The sequence below is a fragment of the Petaurus breviceps genome, unplaced genomic scaffold, assembly GCF_028583685.1.
Source record: "Petaurus breviceps papuanus isolate PSGF00001 unplaced genomic scaffold, PetGlider_PUasm1.0 551, whole genome shotgun sequence".
Lineage (NCBI taxonomy): Eukaryota > Metazoa > Chordata > Mammalia > Diprotodontia > Petauridae > Petaurus > Petaurus breviceps.
In genome coordinates this window covers 30,151,357-30,176,823 of record NW_027186372.1, presented here as the reverse complement: position 1 = coordinate 30,176,823, position 25,467 = coordinate 30,151,357, and the positions used below count along the sequence as shown (strand labels likewise).

Sequence of the window (25,467 nt, the reverse complement as noted above, 5' to 3'; positions counted from 1 at the left end):
CTTAAATTCAAATAATCTTCTAAAATTGATCTTCTTTTCCCCCCCTAAATATGTGTTCCTCTTCATGATTTCACCATTTCTATCCCTGATACCACTTCATCCAATTTCCAGCATTCAAAATTTCACAGTTATTTTTGACTTTTTGTTCCCCTTTAGTTCTCATATTAAATCAGTTACTAAGTCTTGTTGGTAACTGCAAAATCTTTCCCATCCATCCCTATTCCTAGGCAGCACCCTGCTGTAGGCCCTCATTACCAACTGCCTTGATTTACACAAGACTTTCTAACCTCTCCTCTATTCAAACCACTATAAATAACATCTTTCTTATGTACAGGTCTGGTGGTTATCACTCTCTTACTAAAAAAGTTTTTAGTGGCTCCCTATTGTTTGTTGTGTTCAAATGCCTTTGCCTTGCATTCAAGGCTCACTGAAACATGACACCACCCCACCTTTCCTGGCTTATATTATTTTTCTCCACACACTACAATCCAGCCAAACTAAATCACTTTTATGCCACAACCCCCAACTGTACTCTCACATTTTCATGCCTTTCTTCAAGCTGGACCTCATACACTGTCTAGAACCTACTCCTTCCTTCCCTAACATCACAGATTCAAGTTGACCAACATTTATTCAATGGATCAAAGAATTTATTAGGTTCCTACTATGTGACTGAAACTGCATTGGGTGACAGCAATACAAAGACTTGACAAAAGTTTTGATTTTATAAAGAATACTCATTATACTCACTGGGAAAGGGTTTTGCTTCTCTTTAGAGCAGTTATCTCCTGTTTTTGACCATGAAGAATCAATGCTGCTGTTTTATGGAACATTTCAATGGAGCAGGCTGTCAGTTCTGCCAGACTTTGAATGGCAAATGCATGAATATCCTGGGAGACAAAGAAAACCACTTATTTTATGTAAGTATGTAATTTTTCTCTAAGAAACATCATCCATCTTTTCACCCTCTGGTAAACAATTTGTTATCCAACATCCTGAAACATATTAGACATTTGAACAGAAGATGACCACAGAACATAGAATGTCAGAGCAGGAAAGGACCTTAAAATATAAAACGTTAAGAGCTGTTGGAAGACAGGGGGATAATTTAGCCTAATGCCTTCATTTCATTGCTGATGACACTTCCCTAAAGTCACATAGCTAGTAAACAAAGAACTAATGCTCTTAGCATTCTAAATCATCCCCTAAGTACAAAGCTGAATATAGTAGTTACATTTCAAACATATACTAAAAGGGTTCTTTTCTACCTTATTATTTACCTCTATTGTTTTTTTATCTCCTTGCTCTGGATTCTCCAGCTCTACCTGCTTTCGTTCTTCTTCTTTTTCTTCTTCTTCTCCCTCTGTTAAAGGTTTGGAATTAGGCATCCTGATCCATTCATGAACGGTATTTCTTGCCTACATATGTATTAAAAAGAATAAAAAAGATAAATGCCCATCAAACCCAAGAGGACTTTGTATAGGCTTCCTGCCCCTGTAGCAGAGCAAACTGATAGCCATAAAACAAAAGGTTGGACTCAGATGATCTCGGATGTTCCTCTTTCAGTTCCAAATGACTATATAAAGCCACAAAGACAGTCCACACCATGTCTGTGGTTACAGAACACATTTTTCATAGGCACTATGCGTTGGCATAAAGCCATCACCTTGCAATAAAAACACTGTGGCCAAAAAATCTAGCCCAAGACAAATGATCGATTTTCTCATGATATTAATGCCACCCAGTGGCTTAGCACAGTACTGCATATTATTGCCTATTAAGAACAGGAGAAACCCCTTTGAGAATCCTAAAATTGTAATTACCTTAGAGATTTCCAAGTCTGAATCCCTCATTTTTCAGATGAGGAAACTAAGGCCCAGGAATATGAAATGATTTGCACAAGGTCTCACAGAAAGTAAGTAGCAAGGCTTTTTAGACCCCAGTTTTGGGAACCATCTGTCTAATATTCTTTGCACTATATATATATGGCATCTCATAGAAACTGTACATAAGTACAATTAGTACTTATGTAGGGATAAGGATTGCACCTGTGATTTCACTGAAATAGGAAGGCTTCCAATTTGGAAGCTCTCTCCACCTGATAAAGTCAACAAGCATTTTTACCAGTCAATCAACAAGCATTTTTTGAGTATTGACCTTAGGCCAGGTCAATACTTATTGTGCCAAGCACTGGGGATACAAAAAAAAAGGCAAAAAACAGTCCTTGTCCTCAAGAAACATACATTCTAATGAAGGAAATGATATGTAAATAACTAAGTACATACAATATATATGAAGTAGATGAAGGTAGTCTGAAAGAGAAGAGTATTAACAGCTGAGAGCACTGGGAATGGATTTCTGCAGAAGGTGGAGTCTTGAAGGAAGCCAGAAAAAGTAAGATGAGGGGGTAGAGCATTCCAGGCAGGGGTTATAAGCAGAGCACAGGCAGGAGATGGAAGATGCAGGGCCACGTTTGAGTAACTGTAAATAGGTCTGTGTAGCTATATCTGTAGAGTATACGGAGGAGAACAAAGTATAAGAAAGCTAGAAAGGGAGGATGGGGCTAGAAGATGAAGAGCTTTAAATTCCAAACAGAGGAGTTTACATTTGATAGTGACAGGGACCTCACCGAACAAAGTGGGAGAGAGGAGAGAGTAGTCAGACCCTTATGCTTTAGAAAAATAATGCTGACAGCTGAGTGAAGGATGGACTGGAGAGTGGGAGAGACCTGAGGCAGAGAGAAGAGTTACAAGACTAATGAATTAATCCAGGCAAAAGGTGATGAGGGCTGGAAATTAATAACATTTATATAGCACTTACTATGTTCCAGGCACTATACTAAGTGCTTTACAATTATTTTTTCATTTGATCCTCACAACAATCCTGGGAGGTTGAGTGCTATTGTTATCACCATTTTATAGATGAGGAAACTGAGGCAAACAGGGGTTAAGTGACTGTCCAGGGTCACACAGCTAGGAAGTATCTGAAGATAGGAACACAGGTTTTCCTGACTCCAGGCCCAAATACTCTATCCACTGGGCCACCTAGCTGCAATAGGGTTGTGATGAATGGAAAGAAATTGGATGTAGAGAAGAAATGTTGTGAAGACAGAATAAATCTTAACACTTAATTTTTCAAAAGAAAAACAATAAAGAGTTCACATGTTTATAATGCTTTACAATTTACCTTAAGCACTTTACTTACAATAACCCTATATGAAGTACTTATGTAACCTAAGTGTTGTCATCCCCACTTTATGGATGAAGACACTGCAGCTTGGGGAGGCTAAAGGATTTGTCCATGGACAGCTAGATTGTCTCAGTGCCTGAACTCAAACTCCATCATCTTACTTTTCCATCCTACTATGCTGCTTCTAAAACAGTCTTATGTAGCAAGTAGCTTATTAAAATGTTGGGCCAAGTTTCTGAGCCCTTTCTTTCTAGCCTCTTGAGAACACAGGGAAGTTATTATAAAATATGGCGGGGGGGAGTGGGGGACAGGTAGGTAGTATAGTGAATAGAGCACCAGCCCTGGAGTCAAGAGGACCTGAGTTCAAATCCAGCCTCAAACACTTAACAATTACTAGCTGTGTGACCTTGGGCAAGTCTCTTAACCCCAACTGCCCTGCCTTCTACCCTCCCAAAGGACAAAAAAATTAAACATAAAATACAGGGGACCATTAATAAAAAGCACGTACCTACCTGTGACTCTTGTGGACTATGATGGCTCTTACTAGGATAGGTCACAGATGTCAACTAATTCAGATGCCAATGAGAACTGGCCTGCCTGCCATACTGAACATCCTACAGCTTGATGAGTCCTTTTGCAAACTATTCAGCCATCTGTTAAGTACACTAAAATCAAGCCTTCTCTATTATTTTTATGGATTCTGAGCTCAGATTAAAGTACCTCCAAAGCCTAAAAATATGATGGTCGGCACCTTAGCTGTAAGCCACAAAAACCAATTAGACAATACCTTGCTAGTAAGCTGATGATGATGATAACATTTATATAGTGCTTTAAGCAAAGCACTTTACATATGTTGCAAAGCATTACATATGTTACCTCATTTGATCCTCACAACAACTCTGGGAGATAGGTGCTATTATTATACCCATTTCTGAGATGAGAAGTTAAAAAATGTCTTGCCCAGGGTCACACAGGTAGTAAGTATCTATGATGGAATTCAAACTCAGGTCTTTCCGATTCCCAGTCCCATGCCCTATCTACTATGTTACCTGGTGCTACCATTTAACAATAACAATTATTTATATAGCAATCTAAATTTTTCAAAGCACTTCACATCTTATTTAAGCTTTCCAACAATCCTTTAAAGCAGGTACTACGGGTAATATTATCCTCAGATTAAAGTTAAGGAAATTGAGGCCCAGAGAAGTGACCTGCCCAGTCACACATCTAATAAGGCTCATAGGGAGATCATCCCAACTTCAGTCTAAGTCCAATCTTGTATCCTTTAGACATGCTGCCTATTATTTTATTAGTAGCAGTAATAATAGCAATAAGAGGTAACATATAGCAACTTAAGATTTACAAAGCACTTTAAGTATATAACTTCATTTATTCTTACAACTCTGTGAGGTAGGTATTATTATTATCCTCTCTATTTTACAAATAAAGAAACTGATGCTGAGAAAGTATAAGTAATTTGCCTAGTATCACATAACACATACGTATCTGAAGCAGGATTTGAACTCAGGTGTGTTGCCTCCAAGTCTAGCTCTCTATGCATTACCCTACACTGCCTTTATTATAATAATACCTGACATTTGCATAATGCTCTATACTTTTCTTTTTCTTTTGAGACTAGGTCTCCCTATTTCAGCCAGGCTGGAAGTGTAAGCAGTCACTCACAGACATGATCCCACTGCTGATTCGTACAGGAGCCTAGACCACCTCTGCTTTGGACCTAAGAGGGTTCTCCTTCCTTGGGCAGTCTGATGGCTCCCTGCTCCCAGGGCTCACCATTATTGCTGGTGGACTTAGTGCAGACACCTGATGGGCTAATTTGGCTCACCATCTCAGAACTGCAGAACTCAAGTGATCTACCAGTCTGAGCCTCCCCAGAAGCAGAGATTATGGGTGTGCACTGCCCCACCCAGAGAACTATACTTTTCAAAGTTCTTTCATACACATTATCTCATTTGATCCTCACAACACCTCTGAAAGACAGAAGGCATGGATTATTACATTTATTTCATAGCTAAGAAGACAATCTCAGAGATGCTAAGTAAGTAATCAGCTCAGTGTTACAAAACAGAAATTATTATCCTCATTTTGTAAATAAGAACTGAGTTTCACATAGGCAAAGAAAGCTACCAGAGGTCAAACAATTTATGTAGATTATCCACAGTTATACTGCTTGTGAAAAGCAGAACAAGGACATAAACCCAAGTTCCCCTAAAAATGTTACCTTCCAGTCCACTGTACCATGTTTCTACCTTTTTTAGACAATGTACTGCTCTATAATGCCCTCTAGGTCCTTTGACTAGGGACAGACTATTCCTGATGCTGATTTGTAACATTCAGTCATGAGCAACTTGTGGAAAGCAGCTCCTGCTATGTACTGGAGAAGGTAGCTCAAGGTCTGGATGCTTGGAATGGTAGGTAGCTGCATTTTAATTTTCTTGGCAGGTAGGAGGGGGGTGGGAAATTGCAATTTTATTTTAAGTCAATATCCCTTTGCATTAAAATTATCATACTTGGACTACCAGAGAGCTGGTGTGAATAAAGAGCTGGCCTTGGAGGCAGGAAGACCTGAGTATAACAACCTTGGGCACATCACTTAACCTTGCAGTGTTCTAGGTTACTCTCTAAGTCTGTGGTTGCAGAGAAGAGGCCATCCTGAACTGATAAAGATAATTTCCTCATCCGAGAGTTGCCTATACTAATGAAATCACAGGTGAGATCCCTATCTCCCTAATCTCGTACTACCTGCTTTATGGGATTATGGTGAAGAAAGCCTTATATAAATTGAAGTGACAGAATAATTAGGATAACGACCAACATTTAGTGAGTGTCCACTATATGTTCCACATTACGCTAGGCAGTGGGAGTATGAAAAGAGAAGTATTATGGGATGTACTGGAAAGGAAACAAAGTAAAAGGACAGACGCTTCATCTCTGTGATCTGTCCACCAGGGGCTTGGAGTCATCTACTCAAAGTCTCGTATGTTTATCCTACTCGTACTCAGAAAAAAAATGCCAGGATGAAATGACTCACTTTGGTCAGTTTGTCAGGTCTGGTAGAAACATGCAGTTGGGAAAACAGCTCTGTTATCTCTGTGGTGAAATCTTCACCTTCTGGAAGACAAATAACGGCAGTGAAAACACTGTAGCTAGACCAGTAAGACATATCAGCAACAAGCACCGAACAGCGTATCATGGTACACAGGTTGTGTGCATCAGCCAGTGGAGAACACGGGTTCTCCCAAAGCTCACAGTCTCTAACAGGTGATCAGGACCGCCACAAAGGAGCACACGAGGGTGCACATCACAGAAACGCAAACAGAAAAAGTCACCTGGAATGCCTGCTCTGTTCCAAGCCCTTCTCTGATCCCTTTTAACATTGATGGTCTACCCCAATTTTCTCTAACTAACTTGGCCATGTGACTCTTTGGAGTTTGAAATATATTGGCAAAACCTATCAATGCTGGTTCAGGTACAAGGAAAACTGGGATAAAGGGAAATTTTGGAGCAGAGTAAAGGCAATCACAAGAGGCAACGCGATGCAGCGGGAAGAGTGCTGGATTCCAAGTTAAAAGGCCCTCGGTCCAAAGCCCCCGTCCTCCAGCCGTGATCTACAGGGCCTTGCAGCTCAGTCTCTGAGTCCATACATGGACTAGATAAACTCCAAGGCACCTTCAAGCTCTAAAATGCATGATCTAGGGCGGCTAGGCTAAGCAGTGAGTAAAGCGCTGGCCCCGGAGTCAGGAGGACCCGAGTTCGGTTCTGGCCTCAGCCACTTAACACCCACACACACAAAAAAAACTAGCCGTGTAACCTTGGGCAAGTTACCAATTGCCCTCCAAAAAGCAAAAAAAAATTAAGAAATTTAAAAAATTAAAAATAAAATGCATGATCTATATAGTCCAAGTCCAGGGCTGCTTTCATAACACTACACTGCATTCCCTGATTTCAAGGATTAGGGGATAAGATTGAGGATGCTAATGGAAGCTGAAGCCTGCAAAAACAGTGTAGTCCCCAATGGCTTCAGTGCTATTTCTCTACCCCACTCAGATGGTAAAGGCTCTGTAAGGAAGCGGTCTATAAATATCACAGGGGCATTCTCAATTGAAGTTTATCACAAAAATCCCAGATCTGCCATTTCCAGAGTCCTGATTGCTGGTAGACAGGTAAAGGAGCTAATTAAAGATACAAATCCTGCACATCTGTTTAGAAAATTCCTTTGAGCACTTTAAGCAGTGTTTAAAGATTATGGTTTCTGATTACTTATGCAAGGGCAGATGCTGACTAGATGGAACAAATAATAAATTGTTAGTGGCATCCTGTACTAATAACTTAAGTGAAGTTTATTTAAAAAATGGAGATTATCACAGTATGGTTAATCTCAATGGAGTTAGCACTCCCTAACTTGAGTAACTCAAATCAGATTTAGGTACACACTACACAACTATTTAAAAGTTAAATCTTTCTTAGTTCCCACAAGCTGAATCAATAACAATAATTAGCTCTATAAATCTATTTCAAAATAACTACTTTCTAATCACGTCAAGCATGATTATATACATTTATATACAGCAACACTTATTCACTTTATGCTAACTTATCAGGCACAACCAAGAACTTCAAAGGTAAACTTCTGGTAGCTAACGTAGAGTTGAATACACTTTATGTATAGCAGAGATCTTGAGGTTACCTCAATTTACTGCATTTTAGTTCCCCAGAACCTGATTAAGAAGTGACAACACAGAGTCTCTGAAGAAGGGTCTATTAACCTCAAGGTTTTGGGTGTTAAAATGAAACATAAGAATGTAGTGCACTGTTATGCACCAAACAGACGCTTCAAAATGCTTGTTAAGTTCAATAAGACATGCTCTCAAGAAGCTGGGGCTGTACTACACAGTAGCATGTTGTCTAAAACAAGAGGCAGCAGAGTTTAATGCAGAGAAGATGCAAAGCTGGGACCCAGATCCTGGTCCAACAACAACGCCACCAAAGTGCAGACTACTTGTAAAATCTTGTCTGAACAGTCAGCTGGTATTGTGTTCTAACATTTTATCTATAAGGGAAAAACTGTTATTATGAGATGTGTGCACTTGGGAAGGGTCACCCATGGAACCCTGATGGTATTAGTTCCAAGGTCTAAATGTTCACAAACTTAACTCAGTCAGTTCATATCAGAGCTGAAGGACTGAATGACACTAACTAAACTCATCAAAGACTGGCTGATAAAGCAGGATGTCAACTTGCTAAATTACAGTAGGAAATATAGCTTCTTTGTAGGGACCAGAATATTTAACCCAGAGTAGGTGAGAGTAACTCCAGTGGTCTAGAATTCTAAATTCAGACTGTCTCAATGGTAATTTTATTTTAATAACAAATAAGTGAATTTACATATTACCCCTTTTTTCATCTTCCTCTTCATCACTGAACTCAGCTAATGAAAAAGCTTCTTTGAGTTGCTCCAATTCAAGTTTTAGATTCTCTAATTCTTCACCAGACAGAGAGTTAGTAAGGGATTTCACCTGGTTACAAACAAGATATTCATAAAATATACATGAATATAAAAAATAATTGAAAGTGCATAAAGAATTCCAGTGAATTCCTTACGGATAAGGAAATTTTACAGATAAGAAAAGTATTACATAACCATTTTACAGATTAAGGGGCTAAAGACCAATTTTGCAGTAATAGCAATAGCTCATTGGTCAACAATAGTAGAGTTTACCAAAGTTTAAGGATGGAAGGTTGGTTGGCCCCTTCAAAAGATAGAGAGATAACATATATACACATTTATTTATTTGTTTGATTGGTATTAGGCTTTTCAACTATATGCAGTAAATCCAAATTATAGCCTAGATCGGAGCTGTCTAGAAAAGTTTGAGTGCTTAATGATTGTTTTAGAAATACATGTGAAATAATATTGAGCCAATTAATAGCAAACAAAGTAGTTAACTTATGGAAATAGCAGGTCAAGGTAAAGGAAAAATTAACATCTGGGCCACTGAGAGACAGCACTTTACTTGTTCTATTTCAAGTATGAGGTTCAGATTTTGTTTCATGAATTTTCACTGGTTGTCCTCCAAGCGTGGAATTCTCTTCCTCCTCGCCTCTGATTCCTGGTTTCTTTCAAGTGGCAGCTAAAATCTCACCTTCTGCAAGAAAGCCTTTCTCAGCCTCCCATAATGCTGCGCCTTCTTCTCTGTGATTATCTTTGTATATATCATGTTTGTACATAGTCATTTGCATGCTTACCTTCCCCACTAGATTCTGAGCTTCTTGCGGGCAGAGGCTGTTTTTACCCTCCTTTCATATCCCTACTGCGTAGCTAGCACAGGGCCTGGTTGTTACTTATTGACATGACTTAAGGAATATAGAGCCTCCGTCCTTGAAACACCTCCTCTTCCTGACTAAAGACTGACTCCCACTTTCATTTCTACCTTACATCTTGGGTCAAACAAAAACCATATGTTCTTTTAAAAGTTGACAAATCCAAAACCTGAACATAGCAATTTCTACTCATGCTTTGCCTGATTTTTAAACTCCCTCAGCCCCGTAGCTCCCACAGTAAGAGTAAAGACAACATTTTCAATAGGTCCCAACTATTTTTTCTTTCTACCTACCTAAATATGGGTCTGTGAGTTTGACAATGGTGCCCACTCATAGAACCTGGGTCCTGTCCCCAGAGCTCCAAACTTTAGGACCCATCTCTTTTCTTTCCACATTCCCCACCATGACCCTGTCACCCAACTTTCACATTAACTGTGGCTTTTATATCTGCTAACTGTGTGCATTTCAATGTACTATCATGGTGTAGAGGTAACTTGGGGTTCCTGAAACTACCATCGATGTACATGCTCTATAGCTATTATTTAACTGCAAAGCTATAAGTATACACTGACAATAGATTGCTAGGAACAATCAAGCAAAATATGCACAGATGCCTCACCTAAAAATTGGCTACATGATGATGATATTTTTAAGTCACAGAAATTAATGAGTACTGTCTATAGAGTATGGAGGTATTGCAATGCATTGTTAGAAGGTATATTACACCGAAAAAGTCATGGAGTATCTAAAAAAAAATCACTGGAGTATCAGAGTAATTTTGTATTATTATTTTTCAGTTTATACTATATAGATTTCCCCCTCTTCAAAGATATTTCATTTAAGGAATGAGCTACCTACTTTGGGAGGCACTCTATATTCAAACTATTACTGTACCTTTATTTCACTCTCTCGAGAAAGTATCTCCAAAGCTTCTAGATGTGAAAGGCCTTGAAATTCATCAAAGAGTAATCCATAATGAGCTTTCTTGTCAGTATCCATGGTAACCTCATTGGCTGTCCTCAGCTCTTCCTTATCTTTTGCCTCTCGCAAAACCTGAAAAGAAATAGGGGTATTAAGCCTGCACAATGGCAGCTCAAGGGTGACTTCTAAAAGCAGAGGAAATAGGTAGCAAAAGTATTAGCAGTACAAAGTACTGACCTGTTAATTCATGGAACATTAAAGATGGAAAGATTGAAGGAGATTTACTGTAGAAATGGTCACAAGTTATTTTGACACTGAATAGCAAAATGAATACTTGAGAAACCAAATATTTTTCAGGAAAATGGTTTCAACATTAACCTAATGTACACATACACCTCAAAGATTAGAATCTACTAATAAAATACAAATATACAAGGGCAAAAACTGAAAAGAAAAATAAGAACCAGCCCCATTAGCTCTCTAGTAATAGATTTACAGAATCTTAGCACTGTAAAAGACCTCAGATTTATTTAGTCCAATACCCTCTTCCCCACACTCAGTAGAAAAGACGAATTACAGGATCATAGATTTAGATCTGGAAAGGACCTTAAAGGTCATCTAATCCAATCTCCTCATTTTACAGATGAGGAAACTGAGTGCCTAGAGTGGTTAAATGATTTGCCCAAGGTCACAGGTATGAAGTGTACTGTATGAATACCAGCTATTATTAAATTTTCATATAAACATAAATTATCACTAGCTCATTTTTATATTTCATTATTACTACATTAACAATATATTCATTTGTTACTAGAAAATGAATACTGATTGCTATATGAATCAGTGGAAACAGTACCCACATTGATGAAATCATAATAGTAAAGTACTAAAGATTGTATCAGTTTTGGTTGCCTAGAGAAATAGCTACTAAAAACAAGTTAAGTTAAAAAAAAATAAGAAGGGCCTAAGATTCTTTCCACAGGCAAAAATACAGATCACAATGGGAAAAGAAAATATGACAGTAAGAAGATTTAGTACCTGAGACAATGTAGAATTTCGGTTCATTAGGCCCTTGGTTTTTTTAAATCCAGGATCACCTTCAGCTATCACATCCATTGTCTTTTTCCCAATGAACTCCAAAGCATCTAAGCCTCCACTAATAACACTCTTTCCCTGGAAAAAAAAGATGTACAAATATCAGTATGGCATTAGGAAAATCAATTTGTATCTATTAATTGTGTAAATGCAGACAAAATCTACCCACACCTAATAATGATGTCAGGATTCTTCTATAAAACTTATTTAAGTGCTAAAATCAATATGTTGACGATAATCACGAAAACACTAGCTCACATTTCTATAGTGTATTTTCTGTTCACAGTACCTTGGTTCACAATATTCCTGCTAAGTAGTACAAAGAAGAGATGAGGAAAATGAGATTCAGGGAGTAAAAGAAGGAAGTGGGGCGTGACATGTGAAAACTCAAAGCTAATAAGTGGTAGAACAAGAAAGCTGGCATACACCAAGGTATTCCAAAACCAAATCAGTAGTACACCACAAGTGGATACCTTTAAGAACTGTTCTTGCCCACTACTCTTAAAAAAGCTATAGGAGTTTAGGTCAAGATTGGTGTTGTAGCAAGAAGCAAGGCAGTCCATCCACAAAACTCCTTCACCAAACCTAGATAATGTAAGAGACCAAATTCTATGAGAAAATTCAGAAAATGCAATAGTAGGTTCTGTATCCAGCCCAGTTCGGCTTGAGGACAGAGAAAAAGAGGTCTACTAACGATAGGTCAGTAGGGACTGGGTAGGAGTAGGAAGATGCCAATGCACACAAAGCACTGCAGTGTCTAGAGAACAGGTTGTACATCAGGCAAGAGGAGGTTCCAGAGCCATACCAGAGCACCCCCAGATTCATACCAGGTCACTGAGACAAGTTAGAGTAACAACTGACAGTTTTTGTCACCCACTACCCAGTTCTGGGTCTCAGATCCAGGGCACACAGAGAAAGAGATATGCCCACAGTGAGGTACCATGCAGTGCACTGAGAAAGAAGGAAATTCAGAAGCCAACAGCAACAGTGATGTGGCTTAGACCCCAGGAGCAGAACAGGATTTTAGTTCTAGCATCAAGCCCAGTCTGCAGAAGAATAACCAGGGCAGGAACCACAGACCAAAGGCGACACTGAAGCTATTACTCTGAACCAGCAGGACTTCCTAGCTGGCAGATGATGGCTAAAGCTATCAGCAGTCTACTGTTACTTTAACCAAAACCCAGGTCAAGAACTTACAGAGCTCAGACTAGGGGGGGTAGCAATCAGATTTTATCCTGTATCAGACCACTCTGGGAGCAATGAAAGGTTGCAGGTCCCTAGCCTGAACTGAGTCTGAGATCTTTGAATAAAACACTCAAAACTGCCAAGATAGCAGCTATAGCAGTCCAGAAGTGTGCCAGAACACAGTCCTAATATGAAATATTGTGAGGAAGTAACCTTAACTAATCTCTGAAAACAAGCAAAAAAAACTCCATAAAAATTAAGGTATTTAATTATTAAGAGATGCACAAGACAGAAACAGTAAAGAAAAGAATGACTCCAAAACATTTATAAGTAATGCCTCAGATAAAAACACAGCTTGAGCACAAACTCAACTAGAATTTCTGGAGGAGAGTGTATCAGCAATGCCATATTCACAATGCCTATAGAGATTACAAATATGCTGATATAATTATCCATCACAAAATACGTCAGGTTTGCCATTTGGGGAAATAAACTAGAAAATTTATTAAGATACCAAAAGACTGAGTCCCAAAACCAGAAAGTGAAAGCCATCAGAGTAGTTATGATATTGACACAGGTAGATAAAGTAAAAAGCACCCACATTCTCAAGCCTTTAAAACAGAACAGGCTACCTCAGGCAAAGGTCCTCCTCTCCCCACTCACAGCAACCACCCAGCGTCCGGGAAGCGCGCTCCCAGCAGCCCCGGCCCCTGGCAGTCCTCAGCAGGAGTCTTAACTCAAAAAAAAAAAAAAAAAGGCAACTGCCACCAACTGCCAACCGCAGGACCGTTAGCTCGGCTTTTCACTTTCTCTTGCTCTGCTATGTCAGCACGTCCATGGGGCATGGGAGATCTTTAAATCCCATAACCCTTACAGAGAGGAAGCAAGAATTTTTTTTTAAGTTTAAAAAAAATTTTTTTAGAAATGAAATAAGACCACTTGAGGAAAAAACTGGAAAAGAAATGAGAGTTATGGAAGAAAGAATTGGAAACAGAATTAACAACTTGACACAAGAAGTACAAAACCAAGCAGCAAATTCTCTGAAAATTAGAATGGACCAAATAGAAAGCAATGACTATGAGACAAAAATAAATAAAACAAAGTCAAAAGGCTGGAGAAAAAAAGGTAAAGTATCTAATACCAAAACAATTGATCTGAAAGGTAGATCAAGGAGAAAAATTTAAGAATTATTAAGAAACCTAGACATTCTATTCCACTAAGTCAAAAAGAAAACTGCCCAGATCTCTTAACCAGAGGGCAAAGTGAAAATAGAAAAGAGTCCACCAGTCACTTCCTAAAAGAAAACCCCCCCCAAAACCCCTAGAAACATCATAGCCCAAATCCAGAGTTTCCATATCAAAAAATAAAACACTTCAAGGATTCAGAAAGAATTCAAGTAACTGAAGACTCATACTCAGGATTACACAGAATTTAGTAGCCACCCCTATAAAGGAGTGGTGAACTTAAAATATATTCCAGAAGGCAAAGGATGGGCTTACAGCCAAGAATAACTTACCCAGCAAAACTGAGTAAAATTCTACAGGGGGAAATGAACCTTTAATGAAACAGAGGGCTTTCAAGAATTTCTGACGAAAAGACAACAGCTGAATAGAAACTCTGAAGTTCAAAGGAGTAAAGAGAATCATGAAAAGGTAAACATGAACGAACAATGATAAAAAACTAAGCAAGGAAAAACTTTACATTCAGTTATGGGGAGATGATCCACCTTTCCTTTCTGAACTCTAACTTTTGTCATGAATCCCAGAAAGAATCTAATTAGACTAGGCCTGGGAGTGGTTCTGTTTTATCTTGATGATCTTAAGAGAAAAATGGAATGACAGGGGAAGAGGAATACGTGAGGGGGGGCAGGGGAGAAGGAAGGTTAGGGGAATTATGTCCTATAATTAGGGTACACAAGTAGAGATGGGTACAAAGAGTTTGGTACAGAAATATTTCATTTAACACGGAAATAGAGAAAGGGGAAAAGGGGAAAGGGGGAGGGAAAATCCAAAATCCTAAAGGTACAAAAAAGTATAGCTCTACTGAGGTAACAGAATATGGGAATCAGGTGGGGGGAGTGGTATTAATTGGGGAATGAATGAACAAGTACATAAATATGATGGAATACTATTGTGTTGTAAAAAATGATGAAAGGGATGGTATCAGAAAAAGATGGAAAGATTTGTATTAACTCATGTTGAATGAAGTGAAGAGAAACAATTGATACAATGATAGCAATATAGCAAAGGCAAGCAACATTTTTTTTATTTTGTTACATTTTAAACTCCAAATTATCTCCCTCCCTCTTCATCATGCACTAGAGAAGACCACCATTTGACACAGATTTATAAATAAATGTAAAGTCATACTATGAATACTTCTATTTAGCAGTTCTTTCTCTGGAGGTACATAGCATCTTCCTTTAAAGGTCCTTTATAGTTGATCTTAGTATTTGTAGTATTCAGAATAATTTGGTTGTTCACAATTATTCTTCAAACAATATTTCTGTTACCATATACAACATTCCCTTGCTTCTGCTCACTTACTTCACTTTTCATTATTTTTCTAACATCAACCAACTCATCATTTCTTACAGCACAATCCTATATCACAACTTGTTTAACCATTCCCCAACTGACAGGCATCCCCTCAGTTTCTACTTCTTTACCACCACAAAAAGAGTTGCTTATTTAAAGAAACACTTCTATATACTGACATGGGCCACTTATCAGAAATATTAAATATTGTTATTAAAAGTGAGTTTTGGGTTAATATATAACATGTAACATAATAGAAAAAGTCCCAGACTTGCCAGAATGCCAAAGTTCAAGAGGACGGTCATTTAAATAGGCTGTATAAACTTTGGCAAATTGTCTTTCTAGAGTCTGTTTTCTTATCTGTGAAAAGAGGATAATAACATTTTACTTACCATATGGGGTTGTTGAGAAGCCTATAAAAGGATGTTGTGTAAAGGACTATAAAAATGTGTGTCTATAATTATTGCTGTCAGACATTTGGGTTATTTCCAATTTTCACCATTATGAATGGCATTGCTATGAACATCTATATAAATTTATTTTTTATTCCTTTTGGTTATTCTTGAAGTATGTTCCCCAAACAAAATAAGTGCATGAAAGGATATGAAGTTTTATAGCTTGTAACATGTGAACAAATATTTTTAAGAGGAAAAGTCTAAACTACTTACAAATTTTTAAATCTCCAAATATGAAAAATGTTGTGTTTCTTGCCTTCACACTATTCCTGGCAACATCTATCACCATTTTTTCCTACAGATTTTTTTAACCCGGGACTTAAATCCAAGTCATGACATATAATCTCTAGTGTGGAATGTCATAAATATAAATAGTATAATTCACTGTGGTTTTTTTGTTTCTTTTTTGCCAAGGTAACTACAGTTAAGTGACTTGGCAAGGGTCACACAGCTAGTAAATGTCAAGGGAGTAAGTGTGAAGTGTCTGAGGCTACATTTGAATTCAGGTCCTTCTGACTCTAGAGCCAGTGTTCTATCTACTGTGCCACCTAGCTACTCGCCCTGCCCTCCCTCCCCTCATGGATTTAAATAAAAATGTGGAAAAAAAAGTTTGAAAATTCTAAAGTTTTAAAAAAGATGATGTTTTTGTAATGCTTTAAGTTTTACAATAACTATGTAGTAGGCAGCACAATCATTATTATCCTGATTTACACAGATGAGCACAGTAGGCTCATGAAAATTAAGTTGCTACATATTAGAGCCTGGGATAAAGCCTAGATCTCCAATACAAGTCCATCCTCTTTTCCTCTACTCAAAACTATTCCTTTTGGGAGGGATAAAGGAAGCACACCCTTTCATACTCACCGTACTCTGAACTGCTGTAGAAATAGTTGAGAATACACTAAGTGCTGCACCCATTGGTGAAGTATTTCCATCCTCTTTATAGATTGTTTTGACATTAGTCTCTCCTGTATTTCACAGGGAGAGAAAAGGATGAAGAAAAGGAAACCACATAAATATCAATGGACATCATACCTTAAAAGGTCTCTTAGAGGTCATCTAGTTTAACCCATCTCACTTTACAGATTAAAAAAAACGAAGTTCAGATAATTACACTGATTTTTCCAAGGTCACACAACCAGCATGGGGCAGAACAAAGACCTGAACCCAGAACACAGTAAGTATTTAATGAAATTTTGTTAAATTGAAGCCAGATCTTCCAATTCCAAGTCCAGTGCTTTTTTTACTTTATGTCTTACTAGATAACGAGCTTTAGAAGAACAATCTCATTCACTCAATCAACAAGCAAATTTATTAAGTGCCTATTATTACGTGTTAGACACTATGTAAAGTTCTGAGGATACAAAAAACAAAGGTGAAAACAATCTCTTACCTCAAATTCAAATGGGGAAGACAACATACACATAAATCAGTACATATAAGATAAATATAGAGTAGATGGAAGGTAGCTTTTGGAGAAGGCGCATGCAGCAGAAGAATGAGGAAAAGCTTTCTGCCAGAGGTGCCACTTGAGGTAAGTCTTAAAGCACGTGAGGGATGCAAAAAGGTGTAAGTGAGAAGACAGAGCATGTAGGCACAGAAGAGAATAGGTGCAAATGCCCAGAGACAGAGAGATGGAGCATTGTAAGGAATAGATAGGTATGTATGGCTGGATTAAGGAGAATGATGAGAGGGGTAATTGAAAGGTAGGAAGGGGTTATGCTGAAGGGCTTTGAATGACAAAACAAGGAATGTATATTTGATTCTTGAGGTAAGAGAGAGCAAGTATAGCTTACTGACTATAAGAAGTGACATTTTCAGATTTTGTTTTTACATTTTAGGGAAAACATTTTGGAATCTGAGTCTAAATACTGGACTGGAGTAGAGAGAGATATGAGGCAGGAAGCCCAATTACAGGGCTATTGCAACAAGTCAGGCCAGAAGTAGTTGTTAGAGGAAAGAGATAGTAAGAAATGTTATAAAGGGAAAAACCACAAGATTTGGCTACTTACTGGCTATGTGGTATGACCGAGAATGACAGAGATTAAGAACATGGGTGAGTGAGAGATTGATGGTACCCTTGACAACAGTATTATATTTTGTGAGAAAATAATATGTTCTCTTTTTGAACATATATCAAACTTGAAATACCATCCTAAAAACTCTGTTTAACCACAGTGAATGAGGCAGAATTTTATAATTAAAAGTAACCTCAAAAAGGTGTATAATTCAAGATGAATGAATTTGCATGAAGAATGAATTTCTTCTGGGCATGTAAATGCCCCAGAAGTCATCATCCAGGTTCTGTTATAATTCCTCTAATGAAGTGGAACTTACTACCTGGCAAGTAACTAGCTTATATAGCACTTTATATTTATGGTGTCCCAAAAGTCTCAGTGAAGTTATAAGCTTTTATTTTTTTTAGTTTTAAGCTTTAATAGCTTAAAATTGTCAGTACAATTTTAAGCTAAGCTTAAGAATGAGACTAAGGGAGGGGTGAAGCCAAGATGGCAGAGTAGAAGCAGGAAACTCCATGAGCTCTAGCCACAACCACCTCTAATACCTATAAAATATGACTCTAAACAAATGTTAGTTGGGGTGGCTAGGTAGTTCAGTGAATAGAGCACTGGCCCTGGAGTCAGGAGGACCTGAGTTCAAATCCAGCCTCAGGCACTTAACACAAAAAAACTAGCCATGTGACCTTGGGCAAGTTGCTTAACCCCAACTGGCCTCCAAAAAGCAAAACAAAACAAAACAAAACAAATGTTAGAGCTACAGAACCCACAAAGTGACAGAGAGAAACATATCTCCTGCTGAAGGCAGCCTGGCAGGCCAAGAGGAAGGGTCAATCGCACCAGACTGGGAGCCGAGCGCAATCCTGCTCTGAGCCCCGGGCGGCCCCGACCTGTGGAACAGATGGACCAGGGCAGACTTCAGCAGCTGTGGCGGTTTCCAAACTTCTCAAACCATAAAAGCCAAAGAGAAAGTAAAATGCCAGTGGGAAACTCTGTTGGAAATAGGTGACAAAAGAGTGCGGTCTGGGCCCTACACCTGAGATCAGAGGTGATGTAGGTGTGATGGCTACAGCTGCTGCCACATGGCTGCCTCCAGAGCTCCTGACCATCAGATCATAGGGGGACCAAGTGACCATTCAGAGAGTAATTGCTTTTGATTTGACCTGCTTGGATCTGGATTGCGGTCTTGGGTGGTGGTCCTGGGGTGTGTGGCCAGTTTGCCAGTTTGGGATGGCGGTAGAGAGGGTGCCCTCTTCAGACCTCTGACATTCACAAAAACCCCAGAGATCTGGAATAAAGCTCTCTCCACTCTGGAAGCAGAGTTCTACCATGGCAAAGAGCTCAAAAGTCAAGTAATTGGCTGGCAAGAAGAGCAAGTACAAGAAGCACAATCAAACCATAGAATCCTTTTTTAGGGACAAAAAGGATCAAAACATAGAACCAGGAGTCGACAAAGGCAAAATTCCTGCATCAAAAGCTTCCAAGAAAAATATGAACTGGTTATAGGACATGGAAGAGTTCAAGAAGGATTTTGAAAATCAAGAGAAGTGGAGGAAAAATTGGGAAGAGAAATGAGAATGATGCAAGAAAATCATGAAAAGAGAGTCAACAGCTTGCTAAAGGAGACCCCAAAAAAATAATGAAGAAAATAACATCTTAAAAAAATAGACTAACTCAAATGGCAAAAGAGACCCAAAAAGCCAATGAGGAAAAGAATGCCTTAAAAAGCCAAATTGCCCAGATGGAAATGGAATTTCAGAAACTCACTGAAGAAAATAATTCCTTCAAATTTAGATTAGAGCAAATTGAAGCTAATGACTTTATGAGAAATCAAGATACTATAAAACAGATCCAAACAAGTAAAAAAATAGAAGGCAATGTGAAATATCTCATTGGAAAAATCACTGACCTGAAAAATAGATCCAGGAGAGATAAGTTAAAAATTACTGGACTACCTGAAAGTTATGATCAAAAAAAGAACCTAGAACTCATCCTTCAAGAAATTCTCAAGGAAAACTGCCCTGATATTCTAGAACCAGAGGGCAAAACAGAAATTGAAAGAATTTACCAATTGCCTCTTGAAAAAGAACCCAAAAAGAAAACTCCTAGGAATATTATAGCCAAATTTCAAAGTTCCCAGGTCAAGCAGAAAATATTACAAGCAGCCAGGAACAAACAATTTGAGTATTGTGGAAACACAATCAGGATATCACAAGATCTAGCAGCTTTTAAATTAAGGGATCAAAGGGCTTGGAATATGATATTCCGGAGGTCAGAGGATCTAGGATTAAAACCAAGAATCACCTACCTAGCAAAACTGAGAATAATTCTTCAGGGGAAAATATAGCCATTCAATGAAATAGAGGACTTTCAAGCATTCTTGATGAAAAAAACAGAGCTGAACAGAAAATCTGACTCTCAAATACAAGAAGCAAGAGAAGCATGAGAAAGTAAACAGGAAAAAGAAATCATAAGGAATTTATTAAAGTTGAACTATTTACATTCCTACATGGAAAAACAATAATTGTAACTCATGAGACTTTCCTCAGTATGAGGATAGTTAAAGGGAATATATATGTACATATATGTATACATATGTATATATTTTTATATAGGAGGGCGTATATATGTATAAATATATATGTGAGTGTGTGTGTATATATGTGTATATGTATACATAGACAAAGAGCACAGGATCAGTTGAATAGGAAGGGATGATATCTAAAAAATAAAATTAAGAGGTGAGAGAGGAATACAATGACAGGAGACAGGGAGAGATAGAATAGGGTAAATTATCTCATATAAAAGAAGCAAGAGAAAACTGTTACAATGGAGGGGAAGAAAAGGAAGGTGAAAGAGAATGGGTCAACCTTACTCTCACTGAATTTGGCTTAAGGAGGGAATAACATTCACACTCAATTGGGTATCTTACCCTACAGGAAAGTAGCAGGGAAGGGGATAAGAGGGAGGATGATAGAAGAGAGGGCAGACTGGGAGAGAGGGTAGTTAGAAGCAAACACCTTTGAAAAGGGACAGGGTCAAAGTAGAAAATAGATTAAGTGGGGTTTGGAATAGGATGGAGGGAAATATAGTTAGTCTTTCACAATAGATCTACCATGGAAACGTTCTGTGTAACTACACATGTACAATCTATATCGAATTGCTTATCTTCCCAGTGGGGGTGGGTGAGGAGGGAAGAGGGAAAGAATATGGAATTCAAAGTTTTAAAAACAAATGTTAAAAAAAATTTTTTTTTACATGCAACTGGGAAATAGTATATACAGGCACTGGGGTACAGAAATTCATCTTGCCCTACTAGAAAGTTAGAGGTGGGGATGGGGAGGATATAAAAGAGAGTAGATTAGGGGAAGGGATATTCAGTAGGCCCGCTATTTTGGAATAGGGGTAGGGGAAAGATGGGGATAACATTTGTAACTCAAAATCTTGTGGAAATGAATGCTAAAAACTAAAAATGAACAAATTAAAACACTAAAAAAAAAAGAATGGGACTAAGACTTTTGGGACTATCTGTATTATCTCATTTGATCCTCACAATCAACTCTGTGATATAAGTACTATTTCTATTTCTAAGATAAGAAAACTGAAGCAAGATTTAAACTAAAGTATTACTGACTCCAACGCCAATATTCTATACACATACCACCAGAATAATAATGCTTTTGGGCAGCTCTAATAATTAGTAAGTTATTCTTTAATAGATCTGAAATCTCCATCTTCATATCTTTTAACCACCAGTTACACTGCCCTCTGAAGGTATTCAGAACAAATATGATCCTTCTTCCACAGGAAATAAAAATATCTGAATTTAACAATCATGTTTATCCAGATTAAATAAATAACCCCAGCTCCTTCAACTATTTGTCATGTGATACAGCTTCTAGACATTCACCCCCTTGGCCACCTCTTCTAGAGATATTCCAATTCAATATAGTTATATTAAATCATACACATACAACTTAAAATATCTTCATGGAAAAAAAATCCTTTTGAAACCAATCACACTATACTCTGAACATACAAAATTTAATACAATAAAAATATAATCTACTGCTATGGCAGTCCATTATTTCCCGTTACAATAAGTTATTTGCCAAATGAATGATGACTTTTTAAGTATTCTGCTTTAACAGAAAAATGCAGATACTGACCTATGTTTTGACCTTCAGATGAAATTTCAGTGGGGCTAGGGATCCCAAGGGAAGTCTCTGCTTTCTCAATGACATTTGAAATGCCTTGTCCTAATGAAGGAAAATGACATTTCCATTACATATATGTGACCATAGTCACCAAAACTACATAAATAGCAAAACAAAACCAAATTCTAAATGAACAATCCAGATTTTAAAAATCAACACAACAGGTAAAACATGTTGAGTATATGCTATTCCAGGTTACCTGACATACTCCTTGAAAAATTTAATTCATCTTTTATTTTAATAGGAAAATGTGATTTTAGGATACTGGAAATTCCTAGATCTCAAATTACCAGTAAAAATTCAGTAATCCATCTTATCACAAAATGGAATCTATGCAATATTTGGCTAACTTACTAGTGAACTGCCCAATATGTTACTGTTTTCTTCTTTTAAAAAATGTTTCATTGAAATCTTTAATTTTATATCATAATCATTTCCTAATATTCTCTGTTTCTTCATATAATGAAACTTCTCCTACAAAGTTACAGGCACAGAAATTATAGGAACATTTACACAAAACACAAGCAAGAATTAACAAAATGACTCCAGAACTTACCTACAGTGGCTACAGTAGCTGAAGCAGAAGAAAGTAAAGACTTTCCCCAGTTTCCCCAGTATCCCCATCCTGTTTGGGGTACTTCTTTAGAAACAGGATCCTATTTTTTTCAAACAAGCAGGAAAGAAAAAAAAGAAAGATAAAAACAGAAATGTGAATATGAATGCCTTCTATTTTTTTGCTTTATCTTTCAAAGTATTCGGATATCAAAGGCCTCTTAATAGCACAGCAAATATAATTATGATTAAAACAACACCTAATGCACAAATGACACTTTATATATCCAAAATATTTTATGCATGTCCTCATTTGATCAACTGAACAACTCAGTAAGAGGTAACAACAATAACTGCTAATATTTATATAACACTCAATATATGGGGGAGGAGCTATGTGCTAAGCATTTTAAAACTATTATCTCTCTGATCCTCACAACAACCCTGTGAGATAGATGCTATTAATATTATCCCTATTTTGCAAATGAGGAAACAGGGAAACAGATTGACTTGACAGTAACTTATTTCTCCCACCTTAAAGATGACAATTAAAACGTAGAAATGTGTGGTGATTTGCCCAAGTTCACATATCTTACAAGTAAAGAAGCTGATACTAAAACCCAGGTCTTGTGATTCTAAGTAGTATGCTTTTAAATACTGTGTATCATACTGCCTTTCATAAATGAGTACATAAGGGGAAGCTGGTCCAGGATTCCCTTAAAAAGCAATTAACATTACCCATTTAATTTCTGTACATTATGCAAGATTTCTTAGATGTAGGGAGATATTAAATAGTACTTAATACATGCATTTTTTTTATGATTCTAAGGTATGTCCTTAAATGATTTTCTTCAGAGATTTTTAACTTCAAATTAAAATTGACACTCTACCTTGTCCACAGACTTCAATCCTTCATCCGGGAGAACTTCCGAAGTCACAGGCTCACTAGGAGGTTTTATTTCAGGTCTTTTACGAGTGAGAGCAATAGGCTCTGATTCAGATTCTTTAGTGGCACTAGGGTCAGCAGAATGAGGTTCCACGTTTGGCTCAATGTTTCCACTCTCGAAACTGGGAGCTTCTTCTACTGTTGCCATATTCTTGACACCATCATTTTCAGACATGATTAGAACATCTCCTAATAAAAATTATATCCCAAGAACAAAAATCAAGATTTTTCATTTACTATTATAACATGACTTTTTCTGGGCAAACACTTTTAAAATCCTTTTTTTTTTTTACAAGTCATTAACAGTTACAGATATAAATATACTTTAGTAAGTTCTTTTTCAACATTGTTAAAGGGGAATAACAGTTCAAACCTCCCAACTGTGATTTTAAATTGCTATCTCCATTTTCAGTTGAGGGAAACGAGGAGACTGAAGTTTTAATCTATGAAGATTTTTTAATCAAAATCAGTTCTTAGATCAGGCATGATAATCTTCCTGTCTTATTGTTTAATCTGCTGTGCAATCTATCAAACCCACCTCCCTCCCAGACCCTGCCCCAACCCCACTACCACCACCAAAGCAAAGTTTGGGGGCAAGAAATCAAGGTAGGTATAGTCTATAAAAGCATAGTTTACTTGCAAGGAATTGACATTTCTACACCAGGGGAGTGATAAAGCAAAGGCACAAAATTAAATTCTACAGACATAAACAGATAAAGTCTGTGAACTACAGAATCAAGACTCTTCCAGATGGAAACGACCTGAAAGAAAGGCAATCTGGTGTAAAGTCAAAAGCAATTGCCTAGGATTCGAGAAATCTACAATTCTTTAAGTCTCCACTCTGCCTACCACCTTATTTGAGTATATGTCAGTGTCTTATTTTGTTCTTTGAGCCTGTTTCCTCATCTTTAAAATGAAAGTGGAACTAGCGGATCTCCATACAGCTCTAACAATCTATAAGCATGAGTAATGATGAGTATATTTGACCTATAACCCATCTTGTAGACATAAATATCATTTAACCCAGCTGCATCTAATTCAATAATTAGAACTACCCAAAAAAGAAGAGCAAGTAAGTTTTCATCAGTGAAGGAGACGTCTCTAATGATAAGGAACTGACTATATGTGATGAGCTCCTCCCATTTTTGGACAGTTCTAATTGTCCGATTTTTCCTTATGGCAACCCAAATTGTCTTCCTGTGAAGGGTAATGCCTCTTTCCTATAATTTTCCAGATACTTAGAGACTAAAATAAGCATTTTGAACCTTCAGTTTTAGCAAAAGCGAGTCGAATCTGGCTTGGGTGACGGGAATTAAGGAGTTACAAGAAAAACAATCAGGGAATCACAGATTCATCACAGGTAAGAGCAGGCTGGGCCCTCATAGATCGTCGTTTTCAGATAGAGAAACTAAGTCTCGGGGAGGTAGGTGACTTGTTAGACCACACAGCTACTACTAGGCAATCTCCACCTAGATCAGAATGCCAGAGGTCTTGCAGCTGTAGAAAAGCCCTGGGTTCTAGTTCCGACTTTGCCACTAACTCGCTGTGTGACCCCGGGTAGTGGGCATTCCTCGCTTATAAATGTTGGGGGCTAAAATAGGCATCTCTCCTCTCTACAAATAGGAGATTCTCTCTCAGGGTCTCCAAAGGCTTCCATTGCACACACCCTCCTCCCCCGACCCCCAAACCAACTGGCGTCACAGACATCCACGCAGCCGCGTGCCCCGCCCCCGCACGCACTTACGTAGCCTTGACGTGCCCAGCCGGCCTCCACAGGCCGAGATGCTTCAAGCCTGTATCCCGCCCCTCCCAGACCCCTGCGGGGGGCTTATCCACTTATCCACTTATCCCTTATCCACTGTCTGCTCCCTCTCACACACCACATCCCTTCCCTCTTTTACCATTCTCCAGTCCCAGCCTCGCCACCCCAATCCCCCCTCCCCGGGGTCTCCGCACCATAGAGAGCTGCTGCAGCCGACCAAAGCGAGTCCCCGGCGCCCCGGACGTAGACTG

General features: G+C 38.1%; 1 protein-coding gene across 3 annotated transcripts in view; it reads right to left on the bottom strand.

Moving 5' to 3' along the window:
• FAM114A2 (family with sequence similarity 114 member A2) overlaps positions 1-25,467 on the bottom strand; it is a 64,559-nt gene that overhangs the window by 5,763 nt on the left and 33,329 nt on the right. The window contains exons 2-12 of one of the 3 annotated variants that reach the window (XM_069102549.1): positions 25,411-25,466; positions 23,399-23,643; positions 22,513-22,612; positions 21,909-21,998; positions 16,589-16,692; positions 11,491-11,625; positions 10,426-10,584; positions 8,603-8,726; positions 6,242-6,321; positions 1,281-1,418; positions 751-890 (exon numbers count right to left, since the gene is read on the bottom strand). In XM_069102549.1, coding sequence (XP_068958650.1) covers positions 751-890; positions 1,281-1,418; positions 6,242-6,321; positions 8,603-8,726; positions 10,426-10,584; positions 11,491-11,625; positions 16,589-16,692; positions 21,909-21,998; positions 22,513-22,612; positions 23,399-23,629 — 1,301 coding nt within the window. In that variant the 5' untranslated portion in view covers positions 23,630-23,643; positions 25,411-25,466. The remainder of the gene's footprint in view (positions 1-750; positions 891-1,280; positions 1,419-6,241; positions 6,322-8,602; positions 8,727-10,425; positions 10,585-11,490; positions 11,626-16,588; positions 16,693-21,908; positions 21,999-22,512; positions 22,613-23,398; positions 23,644-25,410; position 25,467) is intronic. The other 2 variants (XM_069102551.1, XM_069102550.1) reach the window with 2 other exon arrangements.